Below are 12864 nucleotides of genomic sequence, written 5' to 3' on the forward strand. Positions count from 1 at the left end.
AATGACCAAATTGAAATGTTGAATAAATGATAAAGGACCTACATTCATACAGTTTCTTGTCCAGCTCACTAATAATCGCCATAACGGCATGTGGAGCTAGACAGTCAGGGAGCATCGACAATTCCCAAAATAATGTATAGAGGACTTTTTATTTTTTATTTTTTTGCGCCAATCTTGACGGCGAGGAAATGTATCCGATCTTCAGTGCCGCCCTCCGGACCTCGTTGAAGACCTACTGCAGCCCCCGGGGCAAAATGAGTTTGACACACCTGTACTAGATTGTGGCGTGTTGTTGAAAAAGAACTCACCATGTTGCTCTTTTTTGCTTTTTGTTTTCTTTATTTTTCCTCTTTTCTCCCTATTTTCATGCTCTGCATGTCGTCAGATTTTGAGAGCTAACAGACAACTGGTAAGAGTTGACTGAATTACCGTGGATGCATGCCTGTCATAGTAACAGATGATAGGGTAGTAACTATCATTGGTCCATTCTATATCAGCATCCTGCTTGGTTATGCGTTTGATGATGTGCTATGTTTCCCAGTGTGAGTGGTGATGGCTAGTTGGAGACGCTCACTTCAATAGCTTTCGGAGAGTCAGTAACTTTGTCTCCACAAGTTAGGCCTCGTCTTCTGGAAAGCTGTCTAATAACACATCACTCGATCTCCATTGAGTAAATAAAACATTAAGAACACCTGCTATTTCCATGACATAGACTGACCAGGTGAATCCAGCTGAAAACTATGATCCGTTATTGATGTCACTTGTTAAATCCACATCAATTAGTGTACAGTGCCTTGCGAAAGTATTCGCCCCCTTGAACTTTGCGACCTTTTGCCACATTTCAGGCTTCAAACATAAAGATATAAAACTGTATTTTTTTGTGAAGAATCAACAACAAGTGGGACACAATCATGAAGTGGAACGACATTTATTGGATATTTCAAACTTTTTTAACAAATGAAAAACTGAAAAATTGGGCGTGCAAAATTATTCAGCCCCCTTAAGATAATACTTTGTAGCGCCACCTTTTGCTGCGATTACAGCTGTAAGTTGCTTGGGGTATGTCTCTCAGTTTTTATATCTTTATGTTTGAAGCCTGAAATGTGGCAAAAGGTCGCAGAGTTCAAGGGGGCCGAATACTTTCGCAAGGCACTGTATATGAAGGGGAAAAGACAGGTTAAATAATTATTTGTAAGCCTTAAGACAATTAAGACATGGATTGTGTGTGTGTGCCATTCAGAGTTTGATTTTAAGTGCCTTTGAATGGGAATGGTCGTAGGTGCCAGGCGCACCGGTTTGTGTCAAGAACTGCAGCGCTACGGGTTTTTTTTCACGCTCAACAGTTTCCCGTGTGTATCAAGAAAGGTCCACTACTCCCAAGGACATCCAGCCAACTTGACACAACTGTGGAAAGCATTGGCATCAACATTGGCCAGCATCCCTGTGGAACGCTTTTGACACCTTGTAGAGTCAATTCCCAGATGAATTGAGGCTGTTCTGAGGGCAAAAGGGGGAGGGGGGGGGCAACTCAATATTAGAAGGTGCTCCTGTTAGGTATACTCAGTGTACATCCCTACGTATTATTCCTATGATAATGTTATGTCATTGTATTTTCTATGTGAAAATTCTTAAGTTTTATTGTATTTGTCTTGTAGATGTTTGGAAACTGGACATTTGGCACTTTGGTATTCACAGTAATGGTCATCACTGTTACACTGAAGGTAAGTCATGTTATTTGAGTTTTTGCAATTGTTTGATTCATAAATCTGAAAGCAATCCCACATGAAATCTATCTATGTTTGATATTGTTGTCACTGGCACCTCACTCCTCTCTGCTCTCCTATGGCGTTTCACATGCTGTTCTGACCAAACTACATGTTGTTTCTCCTCTCTGTCAACAGCTGGCCTTGGAGACCCACTTCTGGACGTGGATGAATCACTTTGTTACCTGGGGCTCCATCGCTTTCTACTTCATCTTCTCCCTTTTTTATGGGGGAATCATCTGGTGAGCTGAGCTGCCATCTCTTTCCCACACAACCTGTGTTTGTCTAGTATACATGGCACTCCAGTATATAGTATGTGATAAGACCAACAAGTGTAATTGAACTGCATGTGGCATACAGTCTACTCAGATTTTCACCTGTTTTACAGTGGCTAGCATCACTATCTCCATTGTCATCTCAGACAGTCAAAAAGCTTCAAGTTCCATTCCAGGCTTTACTCACAGGGTTAGTTGAGCCTTAAAAAATGTTGGCTGACTAACAGTGTGATTCTCTGTGACCTTTGCCCACCCTCCAGGCCTTTCCTCCATACCCAGGACATGTACTTTGTCTTCGTCCAGTTGCTGTCCAGCGGCTCTGCCTGGTTCGCAATCATCATCATCATCATCACCTGCCTTTTCCCTGACATCATCAAGAAGGTGTTCTACAGGCACCTCCAGCCCACCAGCACCCAGAAGTCTCAGGTAGGACAGAGGGGGAGGGGTGGGCGGCTTGTTGCTAACCCACAGGACACCCTCACAGCAACGTTTGTGGTAACAGACTATACACTGACAGGAAACGCATGACACTCGCACCACAGCATGGCTTTTCACCTCACAGACAACACAAGAACAACAATTCACTGTGCAACTGACAAAGGCACGCTCAAAACAACAGGTTCTCTGTTCCAGCTCTAAACCTACTGTAGCGTGTCTGTGTGTCTGCTAGGTGGGAGAGCTAGACTGTAGATGCCAGATGGTAGGAGCATGTTACTCAACATGAACACAGTTGTTTTTGTTTTTAAACAGCCTCCTCAAACAGACTTTTCAACTGTTCTGTTTTTGTGGTCACAATTTCCTCTTTGCTTAAAAGGTTGACATTGTTATGCCCTGTTTTTTTGTTTGTTTATACGTATTGGCCTTTTTTGCATCAAATAGTTGTTCAGTCAAAAATTCTAGCATCCCCACTCTGTAAAGTCCTGCTAGGTGGTTCTTAGAAGATAAAAGCTCTTTCTTTCTCAGGCTTGAGTCTCATGTCCTGTCTCTTTGATAAAGGCACCTTTCTTCCTTTCTCTGGCTGATGTCCTCGTGTGTGTGTGCACGCACATGTGTATGTTTTGTCTTCTTCCCTCCTAACTGACTGTCTGTGTGTTCCGCCCTTCCCTCTGCTCTGTAGATGTACTCCAACCGAGTCGCTATAAGTGACGACTTCATCGCTCTGCAGCCTCTCTCCAGAGCCAAGAATCAGCTGGGCAAAATTAGGTAGAGTAGGAGGGCTGTGCTGCCTAATAAGTCTTGTCTGCATGCAGAGGACAAACTAACTAACCAGCATTCTAGGGAAAAGGAAATGGGGGTAAAAAAGAGAGGAAATGATACGTCTAAGGCACTTTGTTATGCACCCCTGTTATGCACCCCTGCATGTTGGCCCTAGGAAAGCCTCTATCAAATGTGCGCCACTTCAGGTTAGCATAGAAGGACCAGTGCTCTCTGCATTGGGCAGAGCAGCCCCTAATATAAAGCTCCAGCCATAACGGCATGTGGAGCACAGCTTGAGTCTGTTTGTGTGCTGCTGCTAATACAGTAACTCTGAGGCACAAAATTATAGTTAGCAAGAACTTCAAAGCTTCTGGCTGGTGAATGCTATTTCCATAGGAGTTTATTCACTATCTCAAGATCATATTCTGGACAGCATGCTCTCAAACAGTAGCATTCGTTTCTTAAGATATGTACAATGAGCAGAGAAAATGATGACCACACCATCCAAAAGCAAGTGATCAATTTCCTAATTGGATTGACTTGTTTACGGAATAATTGATCATCCAAATTCTAAATTAATTCCTCAGTCATCCAGATAGTTGATCAATTTACATAATTGAAAGTACACTGAAATGAATAAACTGGCTCATTGGTTCTTTGGAACATCTTTGTGCCCAGTCTCCTAATTAAGATGTGTGTACACATGGTTTTGGACACACATTGATCAGTAACTGCTATATGGCCATCCTCGTACCTCTAATGGGTGTGGGAGTAGTTTTTGTGCTCATTCATCTTGTTCTCTCCTGTTTCCTTCTGTCCGGGAAACTTAATGGGTTGTTTTGTGCTTCCAGATGGAAGAGGATAAGAGTTCAGTCAGCTCAGAATATGACTCTGCTGAAAGCTGGAGCCGAGGGGAGGACAATTGGCAACTGCTAGCTGCTTCTCCTCCCCCCGCCCAAGGCCCAGCCCTATGCTCCCCTAGGTAGTAGTCCTACTCCTTCCCTGGCCCAGCCAGGCGTCTGTGTGTGTAGGTCCTCTCCTGAACTACCATTGTCCACCCATCCCCATATAGCCCCCCCCCACACACATTAACCAGAGCCATCCCTCCTAGAGACTTTAGCTGGGATCCTATCAGGGCATGATCACCCTGGGTGGTGGGAGAATGCTGGCACGTTTGTTTAACTGTCCTCTCGATGTCGTCCCCGTTCGTTCTCCTGTCTGTCTGGATACTACAGCATTCTGCCCTGTGTGATAACAAAACCCAACCTCAATTAATCATGATTTGTGTCATTGATCACCTCTCTGTCTGTGTATGTAAGCAATAATGTTTATGCATGTTTTATTTGCCCAAATGCCTTTAAACCAGCAAAAGACTGAAGCTCATTGTTTCAAACAAACCATATTTTTCATTTCAATATGTAATAATCCTACCAGCATATGGCAAAATTATTGTTCTGTCATTTTTTTTCTTTGGCTTGTTCTTTAGATTAAATGTATTTTTTTGTTCTTTTTTGGTGTTCCCTGTCCTTTAACTTTCATATACCTCATCCCTGACTTAATTTAATCAAATCAATGGCAAGGTTACTATTTCACCTCATTATTAACAAAGATTATGATTGTCAATAGATCAAATGTATCTCATTGTATTTCACATGAATGTTACCAATATCACCTTAGTCGAACTCCTATCTATTCCTGATTTAGTATTTTTGGTCTGTTTTTGGTGGGTTCTACATGTTATTGATGGCTTCTATGTTGTTGATGGGTCTAGCTAGCTGACAATTGTGTAGTTCTGTGTGACTGGTATGATTTTCCTGTTTGTGCTAACACAAGGTGTTAATTTACAGGGGCGGTAAATCACGTAGGAAATGATTGGGGGGGCAGCTGATTTAAACTAACTGTCCAGTGAAAATGTAACTTTTAAAAGCTCATCTGTTAACTCCTACCCAAATAATGTTGTTGACTCGTCCTGTTCTCATATTTGTGGCCAAAGCATGCATTTCAGAGAAAAAAAACTCTTTACTTGTATCTCAAAAGGTATTGCTATTTCCTCATAGAGGATGATGTCATGTTTTTGGCCAAGATGGCTCATTGGCTAAGTTGGCCAATCAGTGTTTTACTTGTCATGAGTATTTGTATTGACCAGTATACGCCCACACCATTCAAATATAGAAAAACAGCTTTTTTTAACACAAATAATTTCTTCCAAAAATGGGAATTAATTAATATTGTAATTTCATTATAGGTCATATTTCATAAATGTGGAATCACTGGACAGCTACTTTAACTGTCAATCATCACCACCTCCAACCATGTTAGAGGGATTCCCTAGCGACAGGTCAAGGTGGAAACATGAAGGATTTTTGTGTAATTGGCCTTGTACAGTGTTGATGATGAGAAGAATATCAATATCACCTGAACTTGCTTGCCAGTTTTTCATACAGTTATGATTCGGAGGACAGTGTGTAATGTAAGATACAGTAGAATGATACATTCATGACAATGTAGCCTAATACCTATTTGGTTTAGTCTTCTTACCACTGTTTCTGCTGCTGTTGCAAATATGCAGTAGTTTCTGAGTGGTGGGGAGAGGGGGGAATTGAGCGTTGTAACCTCAAACCAGTGTCGATAGTCTTGGGATGTGTTCAGGTCTGCCTCTGCAGCAGTGCTCTGCGCAATGAGTGCTTACTCAGGAAAATGAAGAGTTTGCTGTAAGAGATCAGAGCAGTCTATGAAGCGACTTTCCTACACATAAGGCAATGCATTTTAAATGCGCAAAATTCTCTGCCTTCGCCATTCATTTGCATCTGTAGATTGTCTTTTGTTTGCGAGTGAATCGCCATTATATATCATTATGTGGAACTGAGCCGACTTATTTTTAAGCACACGTTACACTGACATAACTCTGTAACTACTGTGTGATTTGATTACATGGACAGGCTTGCCTTGGCAAATACTGCATTGTTTATCACTTTTAAATTTATTGATTCAAGTCTTTATTTGATTGATTTTCACCTCCCCAGCTTTACTGTGTACATTTGTGTCTGACACCTTGTACATCACCCACCCTTATTGTTGTGAAGAGCTCAGAATCCCCAACACCCCCTCCTTGCTCCCTCGACTGTTGCCTTCTGGATAGTGGTTTGACCTTTTTATGTGCTGATTGTAATATTCTCTTGTGCTCTGCCACCTGTCATCTCCCCTCCCTCTGCAGCTTATTGAGACCAACTACCAGGGCATCGGCTGCGTGGACTCCATGTGCTGCTACTCGGAGGGGGAGAATGGGTGCACCCGGCTGGGCCGGATGGTGGAGCAAGTAATGGGCCGCTGCGACCCTGCCTGCGCTAACAGGTGTGACCCCATGCTCTGTAGCCTCTACTGCTGCAGGCACATCTCCTACAAGCTGGAGCAGGACGAGCCCACTGCTCCCCAGGAGTAGCCGAATAGAGAGAGGTCCTAGCCTAGTAGAGCGAGGTAGACTAGACTACGGTCTTACTGGTAGGACAGGCACCCCAGTGACAGCCAAAGGTTTTGTATGGAGGGAGACTAGTATCAGGATCCTGGATCTAAAATGACCTTTAATGGAGACTTGTTTATCTTATATACTATGATCAGCTTCATGGGGTTCTTATGGTCTATTCTTCTTCCATATTCAGTGGGACAACGTGCTCACCAATGTGTCTATGTAATCCGATCTGTCCTTCCAAGTCTGTACTCTTATGGATTTCTTTTTAAATCTTCTTTCACTCGTGGGCTTTTTGTAACCTAACTTTGTGGCTGATCGACCTTGTCGTCTTCTGAAGTTTTGTGCTTCTTTGAACTTTTTCAAAGCCTGCCGAGTCAGTGTGTTGCAGTGTAGGCTAAGCCCAGGTTCAGAGTCCAAGTCGCTATTGATCTACAATGTATTTATGCTGAAAGATCTTTTCAAGAGAATGCTACTCGAGGTATATTTATTGGATCATTGTTCTGCATTTTACCTGGACTCTTGGACTTGCCAAAGTCTGTTTATACTGTATGTGTTTATCTATGGAGAATGACTGCATGATGCCAGTGTGACGCTTTCTCGGCCCCTCCCTTGTCTGCCCACACATGTACTCTACACCCTCACTGTCCCAACACTGTAAGGTGAGGTGAGCACTGGGAAAGAAAAGGATCTAAGTTAAACTGAGACTTGTTCTGGCCTTAATGCTAAGATACTGCCACTGCAAAGGGGCAGAAAGAGACCCTACCATGGGCCATGGGAGGTATATATCAGCCCTACTTTACCCTGTACTATCACTGAGTGATGATGCTTGTGTTTTGACATGCTGCAGTGTTTGGTGTCTGTGTGCCACAGCTGAAACACTGGGACCACACTCCCTGACATAAAGATACTGGAAAACTGTCGTCTCAATAGGAGTGTTTTTGCTATATATTTTATACAGTTAAGTACTTGAAGCCTTATAAGTGCTTTTGAGAGGAAGATAACTCTTGTTGCATGGGACTGCCTTTGGTATTTTGAATGCAGAGTAACCAGACGTTGTTGTTGTGTGTGTGTGTGTGTCCCGTGATCTTTTCTATGTCACTCCTCCTCTTGCTTTGCTGCACTTTGTCTGAACCTCTCGTCGTTGCCACTGTCTAAAATCTAGATAATATTGAACTTCCCCCCCATCGAAGTTATTTATATGCTGCTGTTATCACCTTGACGTCACTATTCAATCTAATATTCTGCTGCTTGCCTTGTTCTCTGTTCTGTTAGATGGCCATAGACAATGGACTAATAGCTTGATATCAAGAGGGAGTGTCACTAGACAATTCACACCAACATACACATTTATCAAGAAATACTTATTTTTGAAATTACACCGCACCATGTACATATAAGAGCTTAAAGCGGTTGTCTTTGTCTGAAAGACGTAATCCACATAGCACGTATAGGGTGTTGTTGATACTTTTCATCCAAAGATAAAATAATGGGTATAGTTTAATGATGAATGAGATTCTACAGGAATATTGTTGAGAAGTGGTGAGTCTATGTCCCCTGGTGGTGGTGTTGGCATATACAGGCTATGAAAGATGGGGAGGCCTTGTGCCTTTCTTGAAGGTAAGAGTTGAGCTTTCTTTAAGGGCTCTTAGATATTAGTTAATGTTTTTTTTTACTATAGATATGCACATATATATTTATGTTGTTTTAGATATTATGCCTATTTTTGTATTAGCAGTATATGCTCAGTCTAAATTAGTTCATATATAGTACAGCCAAGAAATGAGCTTCATATTATAATAAACAGTATTTAGTATACCTGGTTATGCATAGGATGTATTATTCATACAATGACATTATGCAGATAGAGAAGTGAGACGTTGACTGTTTGTTAAGTCATCCATGTTAAATCATCCTGTACTAACCCTCACTGTACGCACCTTATCCTCTCCTCTTTTTGGTTTGACTTTGTTTGCTTGTGCTGCTCCCTCTGTAGGTTGAAGTGTAGTGTAGGAGACAGGGTTGGGAGGCAGTGGAAGATGAGCAGGATGACAGGGCTTCAGATCCAAGGCAGGGCCTCCTCATATCAATACAGATAAGGTCAACCACTCCTGTGCCATGACATCCCCTTACTGTACCATGTAATGGCTTGTTGGCCATCCATCCAACAGTAAATGAAGGATCTTTAGGCATGTCAGAGACAGACAGAAGCACTCGAGGCAGGTTCAGCTTAGTCCTCTCCCACCACCACTCCTCACTCCTCTGTCGTTGATGCTTTTAGATCGAGGAGCAACTCGGACCCCTTCTATTCCAACGACCGGAGCATCTTGACGCTCTCCCCCATGGAGGCCACTCATTGCTAAGGTAGCAGAGAGCAGTTGTCCCGCCAGGTGCCCCGTCCCGCCCTGCCCCATGGCCAAACAGAGGGACTACTCACTGCACGGCCCAGGGCTGACCACCTCCGTGGACAGTCAGACTATATCTCAAGAGAAGAACGTTGAAAGCCATGAGGCTCTGCACCACCACTTTCAGAGATGCTGCATTTGCCTCTGTTCTATTCCTGTAAATAATAAAAGGGAATCAGACCAAAGAAGGATTTGTCAGACTTAAGTGAAAAAAAAAACCTTGGTCTACTACTTTGCGCCTGTAGGTTAGTGCTGCTCCTGCTTCACCACCTGACTATCTGAAAGGTCTGCCGCCTTTCCTGAGGAAATTAGGTGGACCTTTTTAAAGCCATACCTTCCATTTTTACTACCTGTTTTTCAAGGTATGAAAATGTGAAAGCAGTTTGGTCAGGTCTCTGGTATTTAAAAAATACAAATCCCCGAAATGCCTTTTCTGCTCAGATTTGTTAGCGTTGTGTTTGTTCCGAAATGTCGACAGGAGAATGTCCCTATAATAGCTTCGTATGAGAGATGTGTTGTTCCACCAATACAGTGCCTTTTGAGAAGTAACTTGGTCCCCCAAAAAATTGTCACCTAATTTTAACATTTTGTCATAAAAAGCACATGTTCAACTTATTAAAATAAAAACGTTTTCCCATCAAGAGGTTAAATAAAGAAATTACTATAGTAAGTGCCAAATAAAGTATCGGGGGGAGGGCAATTGAATGCAGGCTTCACACACGCACATACAGTTGGGCAACAAGTATTTAGTCAGCCTCCAATTGTGCAAGTTCTCCCACTTAAAAAGATGAGGCCTGTAATTTTCATCATAGGTAAACTTCAACTATGACAGACAAAATAAAATAAAAAAATCCAGAAAATCAATTGTAGGATTTTTTAAATGAATTTATTTGCAAATTATGGTGGAAAATAAGTATTTGGTCAATAACAAGTTTCCACCATAATTTGCAAATAAATTCATTAAAAAAATCCTACAATGTGATTTTCTGTATTTTTTTCTTCTCATTTTGTCTGTCATAGTTGAAGTGTACCTATGATGACAATTACAGGCCTCATCTTTAAGTGGGAGAACGTGCACAATTGGTGGCTGACTAAATACTTTTTTGCCCCGCTGTATATACATAAAAAAAAACATTTCTAGCCTCTACAGATAACAGGGTTGATGTGTTCTTCTCACCACAACACCAGATAATGGCCCCCCAAAAATAAAGGAACAGTTTCACCGTATTAAAGGGAAAATTCACGCAAACTTTTTTATTTGAATGAATCACTGATAACGTAAAATAAGTTATTTTCAGAAATGCAAAGCAACTAAATAAGTAGGGCTTTACAATGATGGTAAAACTTGGACAAATATTCAGGTTAAGTGGGTTAAAATCATCTTAGAGGGACATGTCAAAATGCTTAATTGGTCTTTAAGTCTTTATTAAAATCTGATTTTATTGAATTTTCCATGTGGTCTATATTAAAGGGCACTTAATTTAATATTACAGGCTTTAGAATTTAATATTGGTGCACAATTTCTATTTAGAATATCAAAGGGTCACAAAAGGTACTCTTTTTGTGGAACAACCCAGATATGAAATAATAGCTGCCAAGATGACACAAAATAGCTTTCACATCTAGTTGTTTTCAAAGCCACATTGTTTGTTTGCCTTTCACTAATCATTTGAATCATGTTTTTATTTAATTTGTTAGTCTTTTCCCCCCTCTTACTAACCACTTGTTAATGTTTGTATTTATTTCCATCATATTACTGGTAATAGGGCAGGCGAGAGAACCTCACGGACTGAATGCAACTGCTTTTGCTCTCTATTCTCTTTAGCTTTTGGGGCCTTTTAGCCCACAATAATGGAAATGTCTGAGTCATTGAGCCAACCATTTTTAAACTTGCTAACAATGACAGTGACATTATGCACATCAGCATACATATTTATTTGAATATTGCCGAGATACATAATCATGGGATTTTATATGGTTACTATTTTTAGCCGTTACATACCTCTCAGTAGCTTGAAATGGGAGACACTTGTCCAAGAAGTCAGTGGAGCTTGATATTTATTTGCATGGTACCAATACTCGTAATTATATCTGGCACTACTATTGATCATGGTCAGCATTGGTCATATCTGATGGATTGTACTTGTTTCCTACTCAGTTTTGATATAAATGCAGCATCTTGTTCAGATTGTCACATTTCAATCAATTTATGAAGGCAATATGGATACATCTCTACAAGGACACTGATGTGAAGTCAGCTGTTTGTTTTTCTTGATCATGTTCATTGAAGAAAAAAGGTATGTTATTGTACTCCTGTCAGTGAAATGGTTGATGTTTAAAGCAAATTCTATTTATGGAATAAATGTTTTTAAAAAGCATGTAACTTTTGTCCTTTCCAGCAGAATGTGTATGCAACAAATGTTCACTCACTACTTGACCATTCGATAGCACTAGCATAGTGTCGTGTCTTTGGCTCTGCCGGATTATGTGATATGACTTGCTATTCTATAAAATAATTTCTCCGTAATATTACCTGATTGAGCTAATCATGTAAATGTAATTAGCTAAAGTCGGGCACCACAAAATAACAGCTCTATAAATATTATTTTCCAAATACTCTTAAAGACCTAGTAATATTTTACATCCATAGTCTATATCAATCGTCAACTCAGTCTCATCTGAAAGTTGTAAAATTGTTGAATCCGCAATACAAGTGTTTATTTACTAAATACCTAACTAATCACAATTCACATACTCACAATTAATCATAACTTGATTACAAATTACGTCAAAGGAAAACGTCCCTAGCGGGCGGAACAGATATGACAATTTGTTACACAAAGGAAAAAGGGGATAGGTTGAGTGAAAGAGCGGGAGACTGAGGAACAAAGGGAAAAAGCTGTGCTATCATAAATGCAGTATCTATTCTAAATTACCATCCATTTGAAAAAGGAAAATGCAATAAATATTTACTCTGAGCTTCAGTAGGTTGGTGGTAGATGGAAGAGCGTGTTGCCAAACCGAGTCCTCTGGTTGTCAAATGGCTGTTGTAGTAACGTCGTTGTGTGGTAGACGGGATACTCGTCTGTTCCTTCCTAACCTGCTGTTGCTTACTCAACGGTTAGGAGGTATCACTTCTGTAGTGAATAAGAGTTCAAAGTTCATACCATTCACAACCAAAGCTCACGCTGATGTTGGCTTCATTCTGTAGTTCTGAACCATTCTGACATAGGACCGTCGTCAAGGATTAATATAGGAAGGGAGAAGAGGGCGTGTTTTATAGCCCATGTCCCTTCAGAGGCGGGCCACTGATTGAGCAGCCCCATCTTATGAAAATCCAAATCTCTCATTTTAGAAGCTAAAATCACATTTCATCCCAATCCGATAACTGTGTAGACTTTCCACTGTAGTTTCTCATCTTACTGAGAATGTCTGCTGACAACCGAACTGACATTCATTAAGTACCACCGCATATGTTCAATTGTTCGGATTACCAGAATATAGTTCATCCCCACCTACTAATGTTCCCAGAATCTCTTAACCAATGGTGTTTTAAATGTAGGGTAGAGGAAACAGGAGGAAGAGGTATTTATGACTGTCATAAATCTATCCCCCAGGCCAACGTCATGAAAATTAGTAATATACCTCTATACAGCTACAAGAAAAATGACAGGATATTGAATCTCTATGAAATGATCTTTTAGAAAAATTTAATTTGGCAACACTCCGCTAATTACAAAGGGAACACATCAATAACAATC

At 40.9% G+C, this 12864-nt stretch overlaps 1 protein-coding gene and 1 long non-coding RNA gene across 4 annotated transcripts in view; one reads left to right on the top strand and one right to left on the bottom strand.

The window, feature by feature from the left end:
• The window catches only part of LOC123996905 (phospholipid-transporting ATPase IF-like), a 44169-nt gene extending 34244 nt beyond the window's left edge, over positions 1 to 9925 (top strand). The window contains exons 26-31 of one of the 3 annotated variants that reach the window (XM_046300730.1): positions 1656 to 1721; positions 1902 to 2005; positions 2299 to 2464; positions 3156 to 3241; positions 6450 to 6586; positions 8980 to 9925. In XM_046300730.1, coding sequence (XP_046156686.1) covers positions 1656 to 1721; positions 1902 to 2005; positions 2299 to 2464; positions 3156 to 3241; positions 6450 to 6555 — 528 coding nt within the window. In that variant the 3' untranslated portion in view covers positions 6556 to 6586; positions 8980 to 9925. The other 2 variants (XM_046300729.1, XM_046300731.1) reach the window with 2 other exon arrangements.
• LOC123996906 lies at positions 1494 to 9899 on the bottom strand. The gene is made up of 3 exons (XR_006832054.1): positions 8639 to 9899; positions 5774 to 5944; positions 1494 to 4479 (listed from the first exon to the last, which is right to left on the bottom strand). It is a non-coding gene; the product is annotated as an uncharacterized LOC123996906 (long non-coding RNA).
• Positions 9926 to 12864: the final 2939 nt, after the last annotated feature.

Source organism: Oncorhynchus gorbuscha, linkage group LG15 (genome assembly GCF_021184085.1).
Source record: "Oncorhynchus gorbuscha isolate QuinsamMale2020 ecotype Even-year linkage group LG15, OgorEven_v1.0, whole genome shotgun sequence".
Lineage (NCBI taxonomy): Eukaryota > Metazoa > Chordata > Actinopteri > Salmoniformes > Salmonidae > Oncorhynchus > Oncorhynchus gorbuscha.